The 25,854-nt window shown below is 46.1% G+C and overlaps 2 protein-coding genes across 5 annotated transcripts in view; one reads left to right on the top strand and one right to left on the bottom strand.

The window, feature by feature from the left end:
* The window catches only part of cux1a (cut-like homeobox 1a), a 51,562-nt gene extending 36,694 nt beyond the window's left edge, over positions 1–14,868 (bottom strand). For all 4 annotated transcript variants that reach the window (XM_078098319.1, XM_078098320.1, XM_078098321.1 and 1 more), the window contains exon 1: positions 14,698–14,868. In XM_078098319.1, the coding sequence (XP_077954445.1) occupies positions 14,698–14,760 (63 nt within the window). In that variant the 5' untranslated portion in view covers positions 14,761–14,868. The remainder of the gene's footprint in view (positions 1–14,697) is intronic.
* A 5,538-nt stretch (positions 14,869–20,406) lies between these two features.
* Positions 20,407–22,413, top strand: LOC120827853 (alpha-(1,3)-fucosyltransferase 4). The gene has a single exon (XM_040190992.2). The coding sequence runs from the start codon at positions 20,871–20,873 to the stop codon at positions 22,035–22,037; it is 1,167 nt and encodes a 388-aa protein (XP_040046926.2). The 5' UTR covers positions 20,407–20,870; the 3' UTR covers positions 22,038–22,413.
* Positions 22,414–25,854: the final 3,441 nt, after the last annotated feature.

Raw genomic sequence — 25,854 nt, 5'->3', positions numbered from 1 at the left:
GTGCATTCATTTGAAGAATAAAGCTCGAGAAAGATATGCAAGTTTGTTTTTCATTACTTTGTCCATATAATCTAAAATCAATTGGCTCTCTTATCTCAGCTGTAAGTATTTAACCTTCAACACCACAAGACTCTTAAAAACTATTTCATTATAAACCACTGGTCATGCTTCAGTTATTTGAATGAGAGAAGGAAATGTACAGATTGTATTGCTTTTTCAGTTGAAATACAATCTTTATTAACTTATGAGATTGCTTTTTAGTCTTTTTAATCATTTCTCCAAACGTTTAAAAAGAAATTTGACACAAAAAATTGCTTTATATAAATTGATGAATGAAATAACCAGAGTCCTGCACTAGGGTTATACTTTAAGAGGTCATGTGCCAATCCATGACGCCCTTGATTATTTCCAATCCCCTTCCAAAACCCTGCATACATCCCAATGTGCTACCAAATCCGCACCCCCCCCCCCCCCCCCCCACAAAAAAGAAAAAACCTCACTGCTAAGCTAAATAAACACATTACACATGAAAAGAGGATTGGTTCGATGCCATGTGGGGAAGTAATTATGGGCATGGTCTCAGTTCAGAATAAATAAAAAAGACCCCTCAGACCCAGTCAGGTGTTGACTAAGCAGCAAATGCTCTGTCCACATCAGCAGACACGGACAGACTTTACACTCATCTTGCTGATGGAGCGTAACATCCCACAGAGCACATTGCTGCCCGTCCCTTGTTCACACGCATCAAATCTTACTGACCATCGGGGGACCGATTCTATTCCCATTTCAAGCAGCACATGAGCATGATAGGTTGTCATATTTAAGTACCTTGGGTGAAATACTGAACAAATATTTTTGGATTTATGCTTCGCTGAATGCGGCTACATCGGTTTGTGGCTAAATTAACCCGGATTGACCCGTGCTCAGTTTATGTGTCCGAAAGAGACTCGAGCTGGAAAAAAGCACAGCCGGTGTGCTTTCGCTCACATTTGAGTTTGTTTCATACGATATGCTATTATGGAATAACTGCAATTCTTTGGAGTGAAGACCGTCAGTGCCCAATTGGTCCAGATACCTGATCCGTGGTAGAACCCACATCGCAGTTTACATTACTGTGGTGGCTAAAGATAGCTGATAAATTAATAGAACGATGAATCGGGAAGGCAACATCTGTCACTATCCCTCCTAAAGTAATGGCAGTGCCGCTATGTGAGGATGGGCTGACCAAGGAGCCAAAAGAGACGTGGCATGTTTTAGTTTGAACAAAGAGGTTAACACAGCAAACATAGCAAGTCAAATATTGATATAAACACATATTGTTTTAGAATCATTGTTATGAATGCATATCCAGACAGTAAGAGAGTCATATTCAACATATGAGTTACATATCATTTGCATTGACAAGTATCCTTTCCTCAAGGGTTTATTCTTAATTTAAAAAGCCAGTGTCAAAACTCTGCTATTCTGTTAGCTCCATCAAGCTCCGAAATTGTATTTGGGGGGGGCTGTTAACTTTAGGCAAGGCTGCTCTACAGGGTCTCTGCCATCTGGCATACCACTGGGATATTCTTTCTATCCCGTTTCACATCAATGACTGACATCACGCTTGTTTGATAAACGGCACAAATAAACACGTTGGACAAGAAGCCCAGAAACTAATAAAGAGAGTAAAGGGAGTCCATATTTCCCAATGCATGACTAATGTAAGGAGAGGACATAATTAATTGCTGAGTGCAAATACCAGCGCTTGGGTTGGTGCTTCAATCTAACGCCTGAAGAGCACTGCGGAGCGCCGAACAACACGCATGAAGAGCCGGGCTGCGTGCTCGGGCCTTCGGGGCTCGGCCTCTGGAGGTCAAACTCTTCGGCTCTCCTTGGCGTCGACTTTGAAAAGGGATTCACTTTTTTCAGATCCGACGACTCTTCAATTGACTGGTGAATCAGTTCATTTAGTTAGTTTATCGCGTACGTTCGAGCGCTATTTTTAAACGCGGCCATGGCCGGTTAGGAGCGCGGCGTCAGAGGATGGAACATGGGGGGTGTGCAGGGGAGCATTAAGTGGGCTGTAATGTCTGTGTGATTGCTCCAACAGCCCCGCTTGGCTCGGCTGGACTGGCCCACAGCAGCAGTCCCTGTCCTGGTTCATTTGGTCGTCTGGTCAGCTGTAAAGACGATTGGAACAGATTGCCAACACTCCCTAGAGAGACTTCAACACCGACTTGGCCAAGAAGCCCCCCCCCCCGCACGCTGCTCCACGCGCGTGTGCTCTCACATGGATGCACAGACAGGCCGCTGTACTGACTTGGGGAGCCCAGTCTTTCCACATTCTTTTGAACTCTGTTTCAGAAAAAATGAACAAAAAAAAAAGGAGAGAAAGTCTGCTAACATGTTCGTCCAGTGAAATTTGGCAGGGGGGAGCCGTGTTTGCGGCGAGGAGGGGAGGCCGGGCCAAATGGAAAGAACCATTTCTGCCGCCCCACAACTGTGGAAATAATGTAAATCGCTGATAAAAGTCACGGGTAAATACGTCTCACTCCCACTGGTCATCAGACCCACGGCGTGTTTGTGTGTCTCCATCTCCCCTAATGAAATCCCTTCCACCCGTCTGCTGGCGGAGAGAGGACTTCTATCTCACTAATTTGCTCTAATTACTCTAATGAGCCACAGGTGATGATACAGTGAGGCTGATTAATTAAATAGGAGGCGCCAATCAGGCATGTCTGATTACGCCAATCATATTGACTACCGGCTAAATGAGATAACAGGAGACAGACGCACTTTAATTGAGGTATCAAAACTTCCACGGAATTCCTTTCGGCCCCTCGCGCTCCGCCGCCGCCGAGACGGATCGGCTGGTGGAATGACAACAAAGTTATTGTTATGTACACAGTGTGAAGTCAATCTGCAGCTGCCGCCTGTGCCCGCCACGGTGACCGGGGGGAGAGGGGGGGGTGCACGCGCAGGGGAGAACACCACACATGGGTTTGCTTCGGACCTCATCCTCTGAGGGATAATTGGGACGGGGACCGGTGGAAACGCTCTGTTTACACCTCGCCAGCAGTCACACATGCCAAGCCGTCTGCCACTACTCCTTTAGTCCAAACACAATGTAGGTGAACTGCTCCTCATTCGCCGCATGTTGTACACATTCATCTGATGGAGGAGCACTCTTGAATTCGTGCCAGGCGCAGGGAGGGAAGGACAGAAACACATTTGCTTCTTCTCTGGAACACTATTGTAACTATAGCATCCACCCCCCAAAAAAACAAACTTTTCTGCGCACATTACAAAGTGAAAAGCTTGCTTTTTTATTTAGTGACAACATGGCACAGATGTTGAAGAGACAAAGTTTTCTGTCTCGCCGGTGCGGTCGCTAATCTTTCCTTTATATCTCTGACATGTCTGAGTTTGTCATGTGGTTGTGATAGTAAACAGTGAAAAGGCGTCGGGAGAGATGCCTTATCTGAAATCTACGTGGCCTACCTCTGAAACCCCCCCCCCCTCTTCTCGCCTCGCAGCGTGCCTCCTCCTCTGTGGCTGACTGCTCTATATGCCGCACCTACTGTGCGGAGGGGGGTGGAGCCGTGGGCTGGCGGCTCAGCCAGAAGCGACAGCCACGCTCGCTACAACTGCGATACATGATCAGAGATCACAGGCACACGCCCCCTCGAAACACAGCACAGGGGCGGCACAGATAAGACGCCGCGATGCCTGCTGCCTGCTGCCGGTCCTACCTTTTGACATCGCCGTGGCGGAACTTTAAAATGTGTGCGGCAGATGCCGGGTTTTTTCTTTGTTGTTTTTTTCCTCCGGCAAAACCACGCGGGTTTGGAGACGCGAGTCATATCCCCCCTGAATCTCCACCTCTGCTGTTGCTTTTTCCCCTCTCACACACACTGAAGTCGAAGCCCGCAAAGTTTAGTTAACCGCGAGTGAACACAATAGTTTCAGTGTGACAACCGAGGTCTAAAAACACCGTTGCGTTTGTGTGCCAAGCGGTTCGGGGGGGGGGTAGGTCAGCCCACCACTCTGCACAGCCCAACAAGGCGCTTGTGGTCCCTGAGCGTTTTGTACCTTTTTTTGAACACAGATCCATATCTACCAACAGCACAGGAGCTGTCAAGATTCACCTCACCGGCGCTGACGCAAGCCAGGATCAAAAACAGGCTTTTTACACCACAGCCTCGTTTGTATTGATCTGTGTTTCTCTGCTGAGAGACTGCTTGTTGTTTTATCTTCCCGACATCCAAGCCTCAACTCTCCCGAAGCCTTCCGAGAGCTCAGCCATTATTTTTGCCCGACCTGTTGTCTGACAAGGGGTTTGAGAGGCCGGGCCGGAGCCTAAATACGAATATAATGAGACTAAGATGGTTTCTGGCGAGGAGGAAGTGCAGCTCACTTGGTCTCATTTTGCAGAGCTGGAATTTAGCTGGGGGCCCGTGTCACAAAGGGTGAGTGGTTTAGAGGGTGCAATGGGAGGAGAGGCGTATGGCGATATGCCGGTGTAATGCATTGGTGAAAGGGCAAGATTTTTCATCCCTGCGTTTACAGGGTGGAACGGCTAGGATATTGAGATCCGAGATAGGATCAGAGGGTAGTGGGCTGTTTCAGCTCCGATAAAGGCCACGCAGTACAAACAGAGCACGGATAGAGAGAACCAGAGAGAGAAAGAGTATCACACCTCTCATCCCGGAATTAATGCCTTCATTCTGCCAGGACGCCATTCTGTGCCAGTGAGAGGAGATTGGGGAGGGGATGAGTGCACAGATACGGACGAGAAAACGGGGAACTGCGATCGCGGGGAGAGCCGATGGGGTTTAATCAAGTCTGGAAGAAGAGTGGGGCTCTCGGGGGGGCCCCGTAGCGCGCACACAAGCCCGGCTCTCAAGGACTCTGGCAAAGCAATTGACATCGCCGTCGTGGGTTTGTAAGACACCAAATGCGCATGCAGGTAACCGTGGATCAGGAGCCGTGGGTAATGGCCGGGTCACAGGTGCAGCGTGGCGATGTCGCAGACATCCGCGCATCGCCCTACATTCGTGTGCCAGCTTTAGTCTCTTTTGGCCTCAAAAGTCCATAACTCGATAACGGAGCTGTGCTCAAAGTTGCTCCAATTCAGTTTAGATGTGATCTGCTCTCAATTCGTTAGCCTATCTGATTTGTTGTAATTCATTTAGAGTTCCGTTTAAGGACTACTAGCAGCTTCATGCTATTGGTACGGCGAGAGGCCAGTGGGAAAAGAACTGCATCGTTCATATGACATTAAATCCCCCCCTCCCCCCCCCGCTCTGCATGGCGCCCTTTTCCACATTTTAATTTAGCCGTCTATCTGCTTTATCAAGTAATTTTCTAGACGCCTGATGATGACACATCAGCAGGCGTTGTGCCACAGCCTATAAAAGCAGCATGTTGACTTCTCCGTGTTAATCAAAAGCATGTCTGAAAATGCCCCATTAGGTTAGATACATCTAGACTCGTTTAATGTGTCCAACACATGCTGTCACTACTCTCTCGCACGGCCCAGCCCCCCCTGACTGGGTTTGACACCCGTGGTCTATACGATCAGCGTCAACAGAGCATGTCCTGGGGCGAAGTCTTACTCAGCCTTTATGAGTAAGAGCTTTTCTGCTCTGCTTGCACGACGAGGAAAAGGCCTAGAAACACGGCGAGAAAGAAGAGAACGAGCATAGCTAATCCTTACAGTAATGACAGAATAATTAGCGTACATTAGGCTACGTAATGGCTGGTAATTGTATCAGTTAGTCTGTGTTGAGAGAATGTGATATAAAAGCCGGCACAATGGAGGGAGAGGAATTGAGCTAAGTGGGAAGTAGGATGGAGCATGTGTAAGGGCTCAGGCTCTTTCTATTGATTGATCCGAACATCAAACGAACCACTGGAGTAATGGGAGGAGTGAAGGACAGCTAAAAGCTATTTGGAGCCTCCACTGCATAAAAGACTTGACCTGTTCCACACAGCCTACATATCAAAACCATCAAACAGCAATCAATAGACCAGAGCGGTCAACTCAACAAACCGTCACCCTACTAAAAACATCAAACCCCCGGCCCAAGCGTCAGATGATAGGCTACACTCAGCTTATCCATTACCATCAGATAAAGAGGAGATAAAACACAGAGCCTAATCCTTTCATGTGTCGTGACAGCCACAGCAGCCTCCAAGGCATTCCTTCAGTCTGGCTCTCAAATAGTTTTATGGCGGAAGGCAGCCATTCAGTTAGCCAGCCAGCCCGTCAGGGCTGTTCTGCTCTGTTTGTCTTATTTCACAGTTTACACGCTGTTTTATAGGTAGTTATTATGGTCACCATGGTGATGCCATACGTTTTTATGGTCTTTTGGTCTGAGGGCAGAGAGTGTAATAAACGGAAAAAAACACACACACACACGAAAACAAAGACTCACAAAATAGGCTCTTGCAGTGGAAAGGTCTCCTGTCCCTCCCTTCCTCCCTCCCTCCCTCTTTATCAGTCTCCCCAAATGCCTATCTCCCTACTTTCTGCTTCATGTGAAACATGGATCGGCTAACGTACAATTGTCCTCTCATTCCACATCTGGAGCTGGTCAGAGGGCCTCCTGGAAGTTGAGGCCTCTGGGCCTATTAATAACTATACTGCTGAACTCCGGGTCAGACAGCAGTCAGCGGATGAGCCTGTGTCGACTAAACACATATTCCCTTCCCCCCGCCGTTCCCCTTTCCTCGAGAAGACAACTCTCACTTCTAAAGCCCAAACGGCAGGGTGAAGAGTCCAGTTACAGCTTTTACAGCGCTCTGTTTATTCATAAATAAGTAAACAAAGGCTAGAGTTTGAAAGAAACTCTGACCTTGCATTTGTTCACCATTTAAAATTAAATAAATACGTAGGCATGGCGATACCACTTGGGCTAACTGTGGGATCGATGGTTTTTTTAACGTCCAAACAAGTTCAAGTTCAAGTAGCCCGAACCCGTTAAAGACGAGACAGATGGTAAAGTCATCATCTGCCGGCTCTAAAAGGTTAGACCAGTCAGACAGCCCAGGTCACACTGAGGTTTGTGGGGTCAAACCGCCTCTGAACCCTGGCTCCAGTCTGACAGCTGCTGAGGTCAAATGTCAGGCAAAGGTCAGGGTATCGTCTGAGGACATCCAATGAATTTAACACATACAGCACTTTTAGTTTTATAGAACGTCTAATGTTTTGGTAGACACAGACCAAGGCTACGTTCACCCATCTTGAATACGGCAAAGACGGTGTCGATAAGGTTAAAAAACCTCTCATCTGACTCCTACTACGGTTTAAAATGCTATGCTGATTCAATTACACCTAAATAAGACAAGGAGTATTTCCATAAATAGTTGCACCACATAAACTACACAACAACACTTCAACGGAGCTCTGCGAAGTTCCCGACGTGAAACGGAAGCAGTGAATAAAGAACAATTAGTGAAGCACAAACTTGTGCATAAAGGCTAGTTGAATCATTATTAATCGGTGGTAGTTTTCTGCTCAGCCCAGCCAGCAGCCGGTGTTATTTTTGGAGGACTGACACAGAAGCAGGCCGCCCATTTACTCTGTGAGCTGGCAGCGGAACCATCACACCATTGGTTGCTTCAAAACTACCAAAATGGGAATGATCTCAACGTAAACACTGCGAAGGTGCGGACGCTTACAGAAAGAGCCATTACCATTCCAACACTGTGACGCCTTAGAACACGAAAATGGTGAAAAAAATGCTTAATCAGCACAAATGAAATCATTAAACATCTCATCCTGTTACCCTTCTAACCACTACAAGGCCTATATTAACACGATGAGGCAATAGGAGAAATCTGATTGCCTGTTGAGAAGTAGAGGCACGTCATGGGACAGTTGGTTCCATCCCCTTAATTCAAGGCTGAATGAGCGGATTAAACAATGAACTGCTCATCCTTGATTATGCACTCAGAACTCTAGAAGTCCTGCGGTAGCCAATCCCAAACTCCTGGATTAAAGAAAGAGTAGCAGGACTTGGAGGGAGAACTGAGGCTAAAGGTGAAGGCCGCTCAGCATCGGACGTGACCAATGCGTTGAGCCTGAAGGCCGACGATGGATCCAGCAACCGAAGCCATGACTGACATTGAAAATTACACGGAGTGAGCTATTAGCAGATAGCCGGCCAGATCATAATTCAATCCCTACCCCATCAAAGTGCACCAATATCATAATTCAATGCCAAGAACCATTAGCCCCCAGCACACCAATATCATAATTCAATCCTAGGGTCATTTCATCATCCCGTGCAAATATCATAACTCAATACTCAGGCCATTAGGACCCACCAATAGGCTTATTAGAATTCAATACCTGTGGTCAACGATCTAACGGGACACTGATACTGGGAGCATGGGATGAGGTCCGCACACCAGGCCTTATTTAGCCAAGACTCCTTGATAACCATGAGATAAACAACACTAAAATTAGGTAGGGCAACTGGCTCACCAGCAGCTTGGCCACAGACGCTGAAGGCCACAGCGTGCCCGCTACTGAAACACACTTCGGCAGGTGTGAGCGGAGCGACGCGACGGCCGGACGAAATGAAGCTCTGCATTAGCTTCAGACTCAGCGGAGCGCTCGGCCAAACGGGTTTCGAACACTAGCTCCCAGCGAGTGGCCATCTGCAGTTGGTCCAAATGATCACATCGTGGTGCCTTGGTGGAAATGGGACTCCATTTTCGTTTTCTGGTCCACTGCCTCGGTTTATATTCCCATGTTAACATCTTGTTTAGCGCCACAGAAACACCGCTAATCACATCCAGCGTTGACTTGCTGGGTCATCAGAAATCTGCACCGTAACAACCCAATCAAATGGGTTTTAAAAGCTCAGGTTTCTTCGACTGCTTTCAGTCAATTCTTCACCAGAGTTGTCATTACTCAGTTATTCTCGCCACACATTTCTTAGGTTTCCTCGCTTAACCCTAACCGTCATGTGCCGCGTGTGAAAAATGTATCGAGTATGGAATAATACAGGAAAGGAAAGGAAACAATGTATTGCCGAAACATTTAATAAATAGATCAGCAACTATTTTGATAATTGGTTCTCTTTATAACAAGTCATTGGGTTCCAGTTTCTTGGTTTGCGCATTTTATTTCTTTGCAAACTCAATATCTTTGGACTTATTTTTATTTTCTGATGTTTTATAGACTAAATTATTGAGAAGATCATTTGCAGATTAATCAGTAATAAAAAGGAAAACAATCTTCAGTTGCTGCTCCAATACTGGAAAGCTGCAGCCTAAGTTTATTACACTGAGTGACCAATAAAGTTGTTATTTGTAGACCACATACCTATGAAAACCAACACTTATTGACGATTTCATAAAAAGCTGGCCTTTTAAACTAGAGCCCCTCGATGAAGGGGAGATGGCTCAATGCATGTGGTGGAGAAGCAAAACGACAAGAATAAAGGCAACAAGAACAGAGTGTTTTGTACGGGACTAGATGTGAGCCCAGCGCAGCGCTGCACCTTCTTACTTTACTGATCAACTATAGACAAGAGCGGACTCCTTTTCCCTCGAGCAATGAGAGATTGTTGTTTACTGAAAACCGTAGGCTTAATATTACACGGTGAACAATAGACTCTACGAGATTGCATTGGCCTAGGAGACTCGCTTTCATGTGTATTTGCTTGATTTTTAATTAAAGTGGGCATTATCCTCAAACTTACGAGTGGAAACAGCCAGTATAGTCCTGAGCAGAGTGAGCCTTGAGAGAAGTGTCCTGTCACTGAAGCCCGGGCTCTCTTTCTCTCCTGGAATACCGATCAGCAGAATAATGGATGCTTCTGTCATGAGATACGTTGAAACTCTATGATGCCGTAGGTGAGAGAGACTCCGAGTGGGTCTGTAAATAATGCCTGCCACTTGAAAATAGGTCTGTGGAAACGGCCCCTTGTGCTCTTGTTACTGGTTGTTCTGAGAGAAGGGGGGGGGGGGGGGGTCTACGGATTTCTTTCTGCAGAAACCAATAACCGTTGATTACCTGCTCCTCATGGCTTACACCCATAGGAAGAAACAATAAAAAAAAGAAGTTCCAGTAGCTCATGCACACCTCAGGGTAAGAGAGGATAAGATGGAGACAGCAAAGAGGATTGAATATTCTTCTTCTGCTGGATGCCGCTGCCTCCTGTATCAGAGGGGGATTCTTTAAAAGCAATTTGGCTTTGCAATATCAGCCAATCATTTATCGGGTATAATATCCTTTATGGAATAATACATATCAATTCCTCATCATTGGCCGATCATTTTTGGGGCCGATTGATAGATATGGCACGTTAAACTTTTGGGGCTTATTAACTTGTGTATTGAAACACATCTCAACAAAAGAAGTTCAAAAGTTAGATAAACTTTAGCAAAAGGTAAATCACGGTGTTCACATTAAGTGTGATGTATTTGTCCGCAAGAAAGACTGAAAATGAAACTTGCCCGAAAGTCTGTAGTGAAATCTGTTGTGACGATTTGTTTGATGGTAAAAATAAGACATAAGTCACTACAACAAACAGAAGCTCGGCGGTCTTCACAGTGTCAGTTGGTTCAGTTTCTCAGTCATGTCTCAGCATATAGTATTTGAATGTATTTGATGTAGTTTATGGATAAATAAAAAAACTAAAATGTTTTTTTCTTAGGGGCAAAAAAATGGCCTGCACAGTAAATAAATGATAATAAATATTATGGCATGAATTATTATGAATTTCATCATTTCATAGCATCAGTCGTACTGTCGTAAATACAGGTGGTCTAGATAAAATGCAGCCTGGTTAATTTTTCAGTGTTGCTGAATCTAAAATGCAAAATTGCAAAAGCAAAGACACACTGATGCAGTATTTTTATGCTTAGCAGAAGCCGCTACACAGCTTTTATAAAAGAAAACATTTCCTTTTTCACACACTTCTGCATTAAGAGCCCCTGACTCGCTTTGGATAGCCCTGCTTTTAGAATTCCGTTATGTGCTCATTATCTTTTGTTCAAATATCAGATAACATTGGTCAAAAAATATATTTTTACAATGAAGGGGGGGAAAAAATGCATACTCTGGTATCGACTTGAGAGCAAAATGTATTTACTTTTTACGTTAAATTGGATAAACTTCGTGAAGTCGAGGCGCTCCTAAAATCAGAGGGAGGGCCAGGAAACTGAGCCTGACTGTGACGTCCAGTAAATCGCTGAGGAGCTGGGGAAAGGGGGGCCTCCAGTGAGAATTAGCCACCGATAAGGTAGATGATGGAAAGGATTTTTTTTTCCCTCTCCAGAGCTGCACATTCCTCTGGGTCGTATGGGGGTGCAGCGTCCGCGAGGATACACTAGAAGGTCTTAGAAAGTGGGATGACATAGCCCTGACCAAAGTGGACCGGGGGGCCGACCAAAGACCTGACATGCACTCGTCCCGTACTCTGACTCATGCTTAGGCGCTCACCACCCACCAACACACAGTGAAACCTCAGTCCCAATGCCAGGTTTTGTCACCGGGCAGAGAAGCAGTTGGCTACAGTAAAAGCATGACGTGATGCCCCTTCCTCTGTGCTCCCCCCCCCCCCCCCCACCCCCAGCCTGGGCAGCAACAGAGGGGTAAAAATATCCCAGCAGTGAGTTCAGACAACCAGCTCATAAATTAACACCAAAACTCCTCCAGACAACAGCGGGCCACTCGCTGAGAGATTTAAACCACTCAGGTTGCCACTGACCACAGCTCTAGGCTCGGGTTACGAAAAAAACATTTTTTGTAAAAAATGTACCCATTAGGAGGTGGTGAACAAGAGCGAGGTCTAGAGTCACCATATAGCTGTGTACTAACATAGTGAACTATTTTTCCAAAATGGCTCTCGGGTGCTTTGTTCCAGGAAATGTTATGAGGTGAGATGCAGGCTATTAGGCCTAAATTGGGAATTGTGTACGGCAGAAAGGTCTGTTCTTAATTCCCAGAGCTTAAACGGAAAATATAAAATATAGGCTAGGGTTTAGGCTCAGCTATTTGCTCATATCTTTTAAAGGCCTGCCTGTAATGAAGCGCAATCTCTCAAGTAGAAACACAATGTTCCAGCAAACTGCTTGACTGGGTCAAAAAAAAAAAAAAGAAAGGAAAGAAAAAAAGAAAAAACAACGCGAGAGAAGAGTGATGATCCCCTCTAAAGAAACCCAACTCTGTAATGGACGGCTTGGGGATTACAGACGTTAAAACCTCCTCCATCTGTAATTCACTGTCGCCCTGCCATCATCTCTGAATCACTGATCCATTTTGCAAGTGTGCGAGACCTTGCTAAAAGCATCACTGTTGCACCCGTTTGTGTTTGTAGTGGCTGTGGTGGGGGTGTGGGGGTGTGGGGGGGTGAGCAGGCAGAAAAGACAAGTTAACAGCTCACTGTGCCGTTTCAAAGCATTCTCTGTCCTGTAACAACCACCTAGCTAGTTTCTCACACAGCGATCGGGACTCACTGATCAAATAGGATTTTAATGAACATCAGCAGTCGGAGCCCGAGGAGTAGACGCTACGATGGCTCAAAGCTACAGACATCTAGGTTGGGTTGGATTTTCATCATCAAACGGAACAAAAAAAAAAAAAAAAAGAAAACATTACTTTGCTCGTGCTCCCCCCACGCAAAGGACCAATTCCTACACGGTCCATTCGATCACAAGGAGAAAGCAAATGAGAAGGCAATTGGCCGACACGGCCATGTGTAGATGGTGATCATATCATACTAACCCGGCATTATCCTCAGCAAACCGATAAGACAAACCGGTTCTTCTCTGAAGGCTTTCCTCTAGGAGCCTCTCGGTGGGAGGGAGAGTAAATAAGATGTCATCAATAATAGACAGTGAATGTTCTGAGCAGTTGTGCGAGCGTGCGCACAACACACACACACACACACACACACACACACACACACACACACACACACACACACACAAGCTCCGACCGATTCCTATCCTGCAGACAGGCCTGCCAACCGCCAGGCTTTTTGCACACGCTCAGATTCACTGTCCTGCCTAATCGCTTGTGATAGGGGCCTTTGCCATAATTACCCAGGGCCTTATCACAAACTTATGCGCTGCATTTTTCATGTCCTAGCTGCTGGCAGTGCCTTCCATGTCCGCGCTGGCAGTCAAATCCACGAAAAAGACCGATCTCAGACAAATTCTCACTCACACACACACGCACGCACAACAGTTCAGACGGGGCGAAAACGGGTGAGAGCAGGGTGAAGGGCCAAAGAAGAGAGAGAGAGGGGGTGAGGGATCCGAGGGGGTGAGGGAGATGGGGGGTAGACGGCGGGGGGGAGGCAGGAAGGAGGTGTGAGATAGATTGTGAGCAGAGGAAAGAGAAAGCAGTTTCAATTTCTTTTTTTTTTTTTTACTTTTACATAATGCCCGAACAAGGGGGCACGAGTAGGAGGACCAAACGGGATCAAATAAATAGGAGAAGTGAAGCCTTGATGATGTGGCATAAGTGCAACACAAAGCCCGCTGGGAAGACTTGCTCACTGTCCTTTTGTCTACCCAGTCATAGGGGCATCATGACCTAAATAAAAGTTTAAACCCCAAGCCCGTGCGACGTACAAACCGATGTATGAACAATCGGGCCGGCCTACATAATGCAATCTTATGTTAATCACGACGTCTAATATTCATAATTTGTCATTTGAAATTCAGCAATGCACGTTAAATGCCACGGGGAAACACAACAGTGCCATTGTCTGCGTGTCCTGCGATAGGTCAAACACGCTCTAATATACACTGGCCATATTCACACAGTGAATGGGCCTAATATTTCCTTCACTGGGCACTGGATCTCCTCCGTGCACGCACGAGGATTAGCGGCGTGCGTGAGACTGGGACGTTTCTGGAGTTCGTCGTAATCAACGAAGGTCACGATCTTTCGTATTTCCACTATCATTTCTACTTAATTACATCGCGTCAATAAACACTGTCCCGTCCACTTGCACAGACGTGGCAATGTCTGTATAAAAAAAAAAAAAGAAAAAAGAAAGAAAGAAAAAAAAACCTTCACAGTGTATAATTGCAGTCAGGAGAAAACCGAGAAAAGGCCGAGTTGATCACCCGTGATCGCGGACACGACTTCGATATAAACTGCCCACAAACCGTTAGCCGATAACGTCTCCAATGTTTTCATTCGCGTTCCACCAAAACTTACTAAACCCGACGAATAAAAGGCAGAAAAAACAGGAGCGAAAGCGGCGCTGCGCGTGTCTGCGCTGCCCGTCTCAACGGTCGGTGTCACCACAGCGCCACCGTATAATGAGTCGCACTTATTTTTTTTCTCCCCCAAATTATCCGACCTTACGGCGGCTAAGCGTCGGGCTAACTACGGCTACGCGCTCCGGTAAAAGTTGAACAACACGCAATAAAGGCAGCTAACCGAGCGCCTTTCGCCGGAGCCCGGCCGTTTTGTTGTTATTTCGGCGCATCCCCGCGGCGTCGCCCCGGCTTGCCCGGTTGCGGTGTCCGATCGATGTTGAATTGAACAAAGAGGATCAATTTCTGATCAGCGAGAGAGCCACTTTCATCAATGCGAGGAAGAGGTCTTGAATTCTCCTCCGAAACACCTACGAGACGACCGCCGGAAAAAAAACACAAAACACAGCGGCCGAAGGGCGACGAGACGGCCGAGGCGGGTAGCGCGGCGGCGGGTTAGACGAGGGTTAAACTGACCTGTAGTTGTTGTAAGTCAAAGCGCTTCCAATATTGAAACATCGATCCTGCATTGGCCGCCATCTTGAGACATATTGAAACAGGAATGAGATGCTGATAGAGAGCGCGGGGGTTGGAGTTCAGTGGAGAGGACCGGGCGGCCGGAACACCCGGACCGGATCGCTCGCACCGCCCCGGCGGGGACCGGCTGGTGTACGGAGCGGAGTCAGCTCACGGGAGTGTTGCCTTAATAACGCCATTATAATTGCTTAAATAGCGTTTTTATCAACATCCAGATTTTACAGGTAAACAACCGAAATGGCATTAAAGAAATATTCCTGTTGTTACCTTGAAACACAGGAAATTCTCCCCGCGAGTCCACGAGTCCACGTTGGATGCTGCAGTTTGTGTGATCTTCATGCTTTATGGAGAGCAGAGATCATGCAAAGATAATGCCAGGAGGCTACTTGGAAGCCATATCTAAAAAATAGATAAACAAATCCCACCAGAGCATCCAGGAGCAATGTGTCCTCTGAGCTGTGTGGAGTTGTTCAAGAAGATAATTCAGGACAACGTGTATTCAGATCAGCATTACAAATAAAACAGCCATTGTTCGGAATCATTTTGTCCCTTCTTGGATTCTGTCAGAGGCTCAAAATAAAGCTCCTCATTGAAACTGTTTATTCACACCAGCTGCATTATTACTCTTTTTTTAGACATAAAGACTCATATATACTCAAATGTAATTCATGTTTGTGTTATAGATTTGTTTCTGTTTCAAAGTCCCAATGAAAGGCTTTGCTTAAGAATGTATCTAAAAGGCAATGAAAAATATAAATGTAAATCACAGAGTGGGTCTGATTGTGTCTAAAAGGCTGCCTAAATTGTTGAAACAAAACGTTCAATTCTAATTACTCAAATGAATCAACCCACACTTCAATCAAGTTTCACAATACATGTATTCATGTTATTCCTTATAAACTTGGTGAACAAACTCAGCATTTAGGACAAAGCAGGTTTGCTGAGAAGCTGCTGAACTCGGCAATTTAAGAATGAGTAAAAGATGGAGCGGACTCGTGTCCAACGCCATGCTCTTCTCAATTCAATATAATATGAATAATAAAAAGAGCCTGCCATACTCCTTAAAGGCACTCTTTTGCTACACATGTATTAATCAGATTAGTTAATCAAATAAGATTTTTGTGTTGTTAATCCAGCCGAGTCCTTGCCACAGCAGGGCCGCCCAGTGGTTACACTGTCAGTATGCATACATATCTCTGTTTTAGAAGTGACCTTGAGCAACACGCTGATCCCCGGCTGCTCCCGAGGCGTCACCACTGCTGACCATGTCCTCTGACCCCCCGCAGCTTTGTGGATATACACAGAATTTCTAATTACACTGTATGTCTGCATGGAGTGCCCTAAATTCCTGCGTCAAACTGTGCCTTTTGTGCACCTTAAAACCAAAACCACGCCTCAGCTGCAGCCTCCCGTTTTTTTCTGCAAACTGGAGCCGAGCTGCTCGAGTTTATCAGGGCGACACATCTGTTTTGCACGTTGTTTTCATTTTCGGCATTTCGTGGGTTCTGAAATGTGACTTGTCGAATGTGTTGCGAGGCCTTGGCTGTGTGGAAAAATCAACGCCCGCATTCACACTGGAGTCTTTTTTTCTTTAATGTTTAAAGGGTACAGCCTTTTAAAATAAATATTTTATGCCGTTTATTGTTTCTCAACAATCATTTCCATTTCTTCACAGTCATTGCACTTTAATTGCGTTCACTATAAATAACACAAGAATTTGCCATGGATAATAACGGCTCTTTCACTGCACTTGTGTGAATACAAAGGTGGGCATTTTTGTGCTTTAAATGAGCTGGATTTTCAGGTCATTACTTGGTTTGATTTGAAGCTGCTTGTGTCTCCTTCCTTCAGCAGCATGAATGGTGCTCAGTGCTCAACTGATGTGTTGCCTCAGTAGCTTTGCCTTATTTTATACTTCATTTATTGACATGCTCCAGGGAATTAGACTCTGGCCGTGACAGGCAAATGCCTTTAATAAAGAAATACTGATTATCACATAAAGCCCACAGAAAGAGTTGCTTTAAAAGAGTTACTAAGAAAAAAAAAGTACAGAATAGCAGCATGACTTGTGTCAATGTCAATTACTGTACTATTTTCATGTCAATGATTCTCCCTTTAATAATATAAGCAACTGGTGTCCTCTATTAGATACATCATGAATAGTCTTTAGACCACATCGTGCATAAGATCCGATGAATCCTGTGTTAAATCCTCTCATTCCCCCCCCCCCCCCACCTCCCTCCCTCCCTCCCTCCCTCCCCACCGCCATGTTAATCAGTGCTTCCTTGGCTTGGCCAACACGACTTGTGATGCTACCTATCATTAAGCCAAACCAGAAATACAGGTCTGAGATAATCCCCACAGGCTTAGTAGCATTGCAGTGTGTCCATTATTTGTATAGACTTACCCTACTGTCACACAAAGAAAATACACAAAATACACAACTAAGAGGAACAAAGTGTTTTTTTGGGGGACTGATAGTACTTTGAAATGAAAGGTTTTCAACAATATTTTATCACTAAATGATAATGTGAATCATGGACTTTGTGTTGAGACTTAGTTTTAAATGTCGGTTTAACAATGTTGACTTTAGAACACGTGTCAACTTTACTCACTGGGTAACACAATGATTAAATGTTTTTGGTGAAAAGTCTATTGGTGTTATTTTCTTTGTGTCTCCCACACAAAAGGGCCTTAAACTACAACAATATAACTCCTTCCATTACTATTTAACTGCAAACAAAGAAATCATTCCGACAGTTTTTATAATCTTCCAACCAAAATAAATAATCAGAAATTGAAGACATTGTAGGCTTCGCAAAAGTGAGACCTTCAAATTCCTTACACACTTAAGAGTAAAACATACAATGGACTTCTATGTTCAAGCATTAGTTTCGTCAGGTGATGTGACCTGAGATCCTTGACTTTTAGTCAAATTATGCTTCACACTCAACGGCCAGTAATACTCATTTTTGTACGTAGTGGACAGTAAAGTTACCAATTATTTTTGTAAAATGATCCATGTAGAGTCTACTATTACAAACCGGTTGATTCTGCACTGCCAGGCGCTCCTCTCAAACTCTCAGAATTTCAGCACACAGGATCTCCACAAGGATTTGACAGAAGCTTTACTAGGCTCTGGATTACTTTGAAGCAGTAGGGGGTTAGTTGGAACAACTAAGTGTCTGATTATCAATCCACCTACAAATTATCATATTTCTGCTACAGAGGCTCGTGCTCGTCTGGCACGAATGACTTGAGAGGGTTTTTTTCCCCTCGCTTGTCGTCGAAAATTGGAGAGGAGAAGAAAAAAAAAAGAGAGCATAAATTTACAGACCGAGAAACATGTTGACGCCCACAGATTTAGCCTCTAAAGAGCCTCATCAGTTCATGTATGTTTGGTTAAAGTTTAAACACAGAGATGCAAACACATTTTTTGTGTCGGGCCATTATACAATGAGATCTTATGCTGTTGACGGGGCTACAGGCCAGAAAATAAAATTGCCATTCTGTCCTTTGGCTTCCCACATTTCTCTGTTTGTGTCCCTCCTCCTCCTGCTCACTGACTCTGCCTGCAAGGTGCTTTTAGTGGGCCTTGTGTGGCCGGGTTAGAGATGGATGCGTGGCCCTTGGGAGCTGCAGGCAGAGAGCAACACTGATCATGTCAGACAGGCTGGGGAGGCTGCATAAGATCATCATCACCCAGCAGTGGAGTGAATCGCCGCCGTGGCACTTTCACACAACCTCTGACCTCCGGGGTAACCTCTGAGGTCACAATCAAGGTCAGGGGTCAGCAAGGGCCTCTGTGATCAGTGAGCTCGCAGGCCCCTCCTGCCGATCGCTCCCCTACGTTCTCCGTTCTTTCCACTCTCTCTCTTTCCCTCTACTTCTATCTGTTTGTACATGACTCACACTCCCTTTTCCTCGGCCGATACCAATTGAGACATCCCCTCCCCTGGGACTGCAGGAAAGGAAAGCAAGAGAAAATCAATAGGGAAGATGAGTGAAGACTTGGGGGTCCCATCAAAAAAGCTGAATGCTTCAATCTGAGCTGGTATGATTTACACAAACACATACCAATACACGGTGTTAGTCCCGATGACAAACAGGAAGGAGGCCGTCAACACGAGCGTGGAAAAGGCTGGTTTAAGCCTCCCGAACATGTCGAGGTTTTTTTGACCAGTAATACCACAAAAAGGTGCAACAGCAAATGAAAGAGCTTGATGACAAAGTAAGGTATTTTCTAGCAGGAGAGACGTGGAAAGAAATGGAGCACATAAAAGCCAGGCGTTGTGCATGACGCTGCCTATAATTTGAGCTGAACAAAATGTCTCCATATCACCAATCAGTGCAACTTTAATTATAGCACATTTCCAGCAACATCTGCTTGTTTTTGTGCGGACTAAAAAACGGATTAGAATAAACAAAACTAGAGGAAGACAAACAAAACTCATGCCTATGTGTCATTTCCTGACCTCAGCCACCTCTGCAATTTCTGTGGAAAGACATACATGTGTGTATAACGCTGGAGCCTCACGTCTCCATAACACAGGATAACCCCAGGCAGGACATTAAACGATCGGCTGAAAATAGAACTGTTCAGATGAAGGGGAGGATAAATAATGCAGAAAGAATACAAAACATCTTATGGGGATAACTAGTCACACACATATGCACGAACACAAGTACACACAAAAAATGTTTTTGCTCCACGGTGAAGAAAAGTGAATGGATGGAACAGGAAGGAGGAGGACCCAGTGGAGACACACATGCTTTTTGCTTCATCTCCTCCCCTCCCTGTCTGCCATTTTTTTCCACTCACACTCAAGACTTCATGACAAGCTCTGTAGTCCGTGGGGAGGAATAATGTTGTCCCGGCCGCGCCGTGTCTTTCCTGCCCACCAGAGATCAGACACAACACACAGTGCAGGATTTCCAACCCCCGCCGCCTCATCATTTTTTCATGAGTTTTGATCAAAATGCATTCACAGGACAACAACCTGGACAGTCGATCCCTATTCAGAGAGGAACGGGACATTGTCTAAGGACTTAGACATTTCTGTATTCTTCTATTTGTTTAGGTTAGATCAACAAATTAAAACTGAGTCATTTATTAGGTTTTCTGGTGGGCGGGTGTTGCAACGGTGGGTCATATCTAATAAATAAAACATCCAGGACAAACATTTTCAAAGGCTTGCTGCTGCCTGCCTAATTTCTAGCTGAAATGTTTATTCATCCAAAAATTCTGAAAAATGAAACATGCATGAAAAAAGAATCCCAATGGCAGTACACGACACAGCAGTGTGGCATTGTGCTTGTGTGGGGAGACACCTAGTGGTGGAAGATGCGCATAACGTGTGTATCCGGTTGGTTATCTTGACATGTACGAAATGATTAATGCGATATAAGGTGATGGAGGGGGGGATTTTTCACTAATTACTCTAATATATTTTTCCCCTCTAAAAAGGAGCGCCCAATGGTGTAAATTCCACGAACTACATATCCACCTTAAACTATATGCTTCTATACAAACAAAGTGATTTACAAGCGCAATGAAAAATGTGCCTTGTGCTTCATAAACGCACCTCTGCCTACTTCATCAGCAGGATACCGCGCCCTGCTGTTTACCCAAACTGGAAAGGTCCGGGAGGCAGACCGACCGTCATCAGGCCGATACAAAAGCCCCATTCACCGGTAACAAGAAGCCGGGCCAACGCTGCCACGTCGAAATGTGTGAGCTTGCGGCACTGGTGCAAAAGTTTGTCTATTGCACAGTTTTGACTAATGCGCAGATGAGGACATGCTCCTCCGGCAACACCGTAATGCTGCGGTTTGTGGCTGCATTGTCGAACAATTTCACTTTTTTTATTTTTTTTACTGCTGTCCTTATCCGACACTTGACACAGTGACGAGAACGGGACACTAAGGTGTGTCCGCTGGCGACAATGGCGTGTGTGCTCCAGCTGCATTACCACCGAAAGTTTAACGTGCAAAGTTAGGTGCGAGTCTGCTGGACTGGGTTCTGGGCAAACTGGTTCTGTGGAGGTTTTTGGACTTGTAGGGAGGGAGCGAGGGAGGGGGGGAGGGGGGCGGCGGCGGAGTGAAGGGCGTCGATGGGAGCAGCGGGCCGCTCCACCGCCGCAGCTCCCCGGGCCGACAGGCGCGCCGGTACGTCCCGGCAGCGCCGAGGTGGCGCGGGCCTAGTTGTTCTCAAGGGGACCTGCTCCTACGTGAGCGCGGTCACCGTGGGGTTCCTGCTCCTCCTGGGGGTCTGCCTGCTCTACCTACCGGACCCGCTCGCCCTACGACCTCCCGCCGCGGAGGACGGCGGCGAGGTGACGCTGCTGATATGGAGGCGGCCCTTCGGTCGGCACCGCGCGCTTCCGGACTGCCTCGAGCGCTTTGGGATCGGCGGGTGCACGCTCACCTACGAAGGGAGCGCGTACCCGCGGGCCGACGCCGTGATCGTTCACCACCGGGACGTTGCCACCGGCGCCGACGCCCTGCCGCCGGAACCGCGGCCATTTGCACAAAAGTGGATCTGGATGAACTACGAGTCCCCCACGCACACGCCCAGACTGTGGCAATTCGAGGACGTGTTTAACCTCACGCTGAGCTACCGCGCGGACTCCGACATCTTCCTGCCGTACGGATATCTGGTGCCCCGCAAAGGCGGAACCGACGTTGTACCGAACCGCTTTGCGCAACCGCTCCGCGCAGCCTCGCGCTCGCGCCTCGTCCGGCCGCGCCTCCTGGCCTGGGTCATCAGCAACTGGTCCGAGTCCCACGCGCGCGTGTCCTTCTACCACCAGCTGCGCCGGTACGTGCAGGTGGATGTGTTCGGGCGCTCGGGCCAGCCGGTACCGGGGGACGGCGTCGGCGGCAGCGTGGTGCGGCTGGTCGGGCGGTACCAGTTCTACCTGGCGCTGGAGAACTCGCAGCACACCGACTACATCACGGAGAAGCTGTGGAACGCGGTGCGGGCAGGTGCCGTCCCGGTGGTCCTGGGTCCATCCAGGCAGAACTACGAGCGCTTCCTGCCCCCCGAGGCCTTCATCCACGTGGACGACTTCGCCTCAGTGCGAGGGCTGGCTCGGTACCTGCTGATGCTGAGGCGCGAGCCGGCCCGCCTGAGGAAGCACCTGGACTGGAGAGAGGCTTACAGCGTGTACCAGCCCAGCTTCTGGTCCGATCACTACTGCGCGGCCTGCAGGGCGGTGAGGAGGACCAGAGGCAGGACCGATGTGGTCAAAGACTTGACAAGATGGTTTCACGTGTGAATAAACAGCCACAATCGTCTCACGTGCTCACCTGACAACCAGCAGCCACAACTTAGCCTACAGTTATTTTGCAAAGCTCTGAACTTTGTATTCATTGTTCACGCAAGTTAACTTTTACATTACGTTTCTCATGTTTTCCACTAATCCACAGTTAGGAAATGAGCTTTTCAGAGTTTCTTCAGATGTTGCATCACGGTGAACAATGTTTCTATATATCCGTCAATTAGCCCACATGTCAAAATCCTCACTTTCAACTTCAGTATGCCGAACAATAACAAATATTTCAATATTTGAGGGCTTGAAAGGTCGAATGAAACCCATTGTTTTGACAAGAGGACGTCATTAATATAATTTTCAATAAATGATTTTAATCCAACAATCTGGTTGAGTTACTAAACGCATTGAGATGTGTGTGATCATATTTTCACGGGTACCTTGTCTTTTCAGTGCAGTTCACACCTCTGGCCCAACCTGTTTAAGACGCTGTATTAACACATATCCTTCACATGTTTCATTAAACGCTGACACTTCCACGCTCTTATCTTATGTATTCATATAAGGCCACAGCAAACGGGGAGAACAGGTTTGAGAGTGAAAGAGGAGGAACGCTTCAGGAAGCTGTGATGCGGATCATATCAATTGTCACCACCGAGTTAGTGTCCTGACACAGAATCGACACTTTACAGTGTCAAATAAGACATTTCCCGCAGGCACAAGGGCAACGAACACTGTTGCTCCTCACGGTGAGCTGATGCCTCAGCAGCTGTTGAAACCGCTGACGTCTATCAGCAATGATGCTTTCAGACGGACGGAGCAGCCAGGCCCCTCATTCTGTCACAATCCCATTCATGTGCACGAGGGGGTTACAAGCATATCCAGTTACTGAGAGTGGAATCACTCTTTATACTCTGGAATATAGATCCACTACATGTCCTGAAGCGTCTTTGACATGTCCTCTTTCAAAGTTAAGTACCTTTTTTACCGTGGGAAGCACACACAGCATATTGTCCATTGTCTGGACTGGAACAGGTGGTGGACAGTTGACCTAGTCGTAACGTTTTTTATCTTTATCTTGTGTTTCAGAAATATGGAACTCAATTAGATTTTTTTCTAAATGCTAATTAGATTTAAATATTTAAAATTCCATTTAGTCTTTATCTATTATCAGTTTTATGTTTGCAGTTCTCACGCACAGTGCTACAAATTAAGATACATGAGCGTATGGAAATAGATTATATGTTTCATTTTAGTTACTTGGCTATGCCAGGTAATTCATATTTAAATATTTGTTTTAAGTGAAACTAATTTGCTTCAGTGAAGTTTAACGTTTTTTTACTGTCTCCCAAAGAAAAAAATCTTAGTTTGAAGAAATCGTTGTATAAAAACAGACGTTTCACAATTATACAATAAACTGTAATCTTGGTGTGTGCAAGACGTTCCTCATTTTTTGTATTTAATCTGAGCATATCATTTGAAACTCAGTTTGTTCCAGAATCGATGACGCAGCATACATCATCATTTCCACTTTTTACTCACAGCTTTACCTCCGTTTTTCTGTTTTGTCTTGAGGTAAACCTGTGATTCTCTTCACAAACTGCACGGACACCCCAGAAATGACTTCATGGCTGGTGATGCCCCTCACAGGAATTTATCAATCAGATAACTATGAATTACTTTGCACAATAGGTCTGCAAAAAACACGTAAATCACTACCACAAATTCTAGGATGTAGATAACGAATATCTTGGTCAAGATCAGTTAATTCAAAGTCAAAGAGATGGGAAAAGTCATTTTTCTTTCCGGTGGCTCTTATGCAGGATGAAATATCATCTCGTGTCACAGGCTGACAAGTTTACCGAGGGTGAAGTTAGTTGTTGCTTGGCAACAAGGTGAAATATTGGACAGATCAACATGAGATAGTGATCCAAAGGCACCGGCGGTGGCGATACCGCTGAACCAGTTGAAGGTGAGCGCTGATGAATACCCAGAATCTTAGGCAATTTAATCTGATTTAAACCCCTTAACTACCAGCTACAGCTTATTACAAAGATCCTTCGCAGCTCTCTTCCAGACCCCCTCTGTAGAAACAGTGCCATTCATAACCTACATGGCCCCTGGCGGGAGACACACTAATCTCATTTATACTGCAGCAGATGTTTCTCTTAAAAACATCCGTTGACTGAGGCTGAGGAAAGAAAAGTCTTCCCCTCATTCTCTCAAGGGATCAAAGAGACCCGTCTAATCACTATGAAATCCGTGACATTTATACTAGTTTGAAGAACATATTGACTTATAGCAGGCCTGCGTTATAAAACCCAAACGCTCCCCTGTCTCTGTCCCTCACACAGCCTACACGTATTTTATAATGAAACTCACTCCCGTGCTCTGTACCTCAACGGGCCCGCACAGAGGGAGGGGGGGGGGGTGCATATGAAACAACAAAACCCCCCAGACAAATAAACAGTGCAGTGTTCCCATGGCAGCGGGGCGCAGTAATCTGACGGCTGGTTTCCCATGGCTGTGTCTCACTGCCCCATAGACCTCCGCTCTGTCTCACTGATGGCTCCTGTGATTGCAATCATCCATCTTACTGTCAAAGGCAAAAAAAGAGGGCAAGAAAGGGGAAATCACACACACCATCTCTCTCTCTCTCTCTCTTGTCCGGTAAACAAGCCACCCCACTGTGAGCAGTGGCAACACATGTGTGCCGTGTGTGTGTTTGTATGTATGTTTGCGCGTGCGCGTGTGTGTGTGTGTCCTCATGCTTATGTGATCTGCAGAGAGAACGTGTGTGGGTGTACATCTTTGGTTTGCCTGTGCCTGCCCATTATACTGCATGATCAGTCACTGGAGTGTACACGGGGGAGCCGTGGACATGTCTGATCTTGCAGCTGATCAAAAGCACCAGAGACTTGTTCCCTTGTGGCCGTGCAAGCGGGCCTCATATCAACATGTCTCTGTTCAGTAGACAGGAACAACAAGGGGGCAGAGACAGGGGAGGAGGAGGAGGAGGAGGAGGGGAGGTTGGTGGTAAGACAGAAACAGGCAGGCAAAGCACAGATGAAAGGGTGCGTAAAGAGGCCGGAGTGGAATATTTGACAATGATACATAACCGCACTTATCTCCCTGTTCTGATGAACTAATTGAAATGGCAAAAGCCAGCTCAGTATCCGTCTGTACATGTAATATCATGTGGGCCTGACAGCTCTCATCATCACAAGACAGAAAAGAAAGAAAAGAAAAGTGCAACGAAAAAACACTACTTGTTTGCTTGCAGGTAAATCGGATATGTTGATAAACTTCCCTGTGGATGTCACTGGTAACCTTGGCAACAGAGGACAGAGACCAACAGTGAAAGGAGGACATGAGTCAGAAGCCTGTGCCTGTAAATGGTCTCCCCACGCTGTGAGGATGTGGTGTACATTGTAGATGTAATTATGTGCAGCGAGGAGGTGACTCCAGGAAATCAAACCCTTTGTTGTGACTTTATTCTCACCTCAATAATTATTACAGATAAATATCTGCTGAGCACAGTGTCTCGCAAAAGAAACAACAAGACACAGCTAAACATTGTTTAGTATAAAAGATAAGGCAACACGCACAAGATGCACAAAACAGTATCTAACAAGGTAGGCGCTGTAACATTTGATAATTGGTCTGAAAAATAACAGATAGATGCTTTCAGGTTAAAAACATCTGCTCTGAATTCTGATACTTCGAAATCAGGGGGGACGGCGTCACATACTCGAGAGCCGGAGTCCTGTCTGTCTAGTTTAAACATGATTGTCTAATTATCTTCTTCTTCACTCGGAGACAG

Source organism: Gasterosteus aculeatus, chromosome 1, assembly GCF_964276395.1.
Source record: "Gasterosteus aculeatus chromosome 1, fGasAcu3.hap1.1, whole genome shotgun sequence".
Taxonomy (NCBI): Eukaryota; Metazoa; Chordata; class Actinopteri; order Perciformes; family Gasterosteidae; genus Gasterosteus; species Gasterosteus aculeatus.
The sequence above is the reverse complement of the archived record's forward strand: the minus strand, read 5'-3'. Positions and strand labels throughout refer to the sequence as shown.

Excerpts from the sequence above, each read along its gene's own strand:
- LOC120827853 (XM_040190992.2), top strand. The coding sequence starts at position 20,871 with ATGGGAGCAGCGGGCCGCTCCACCGCCGCAGCTCCCCGGGCCGACAGG.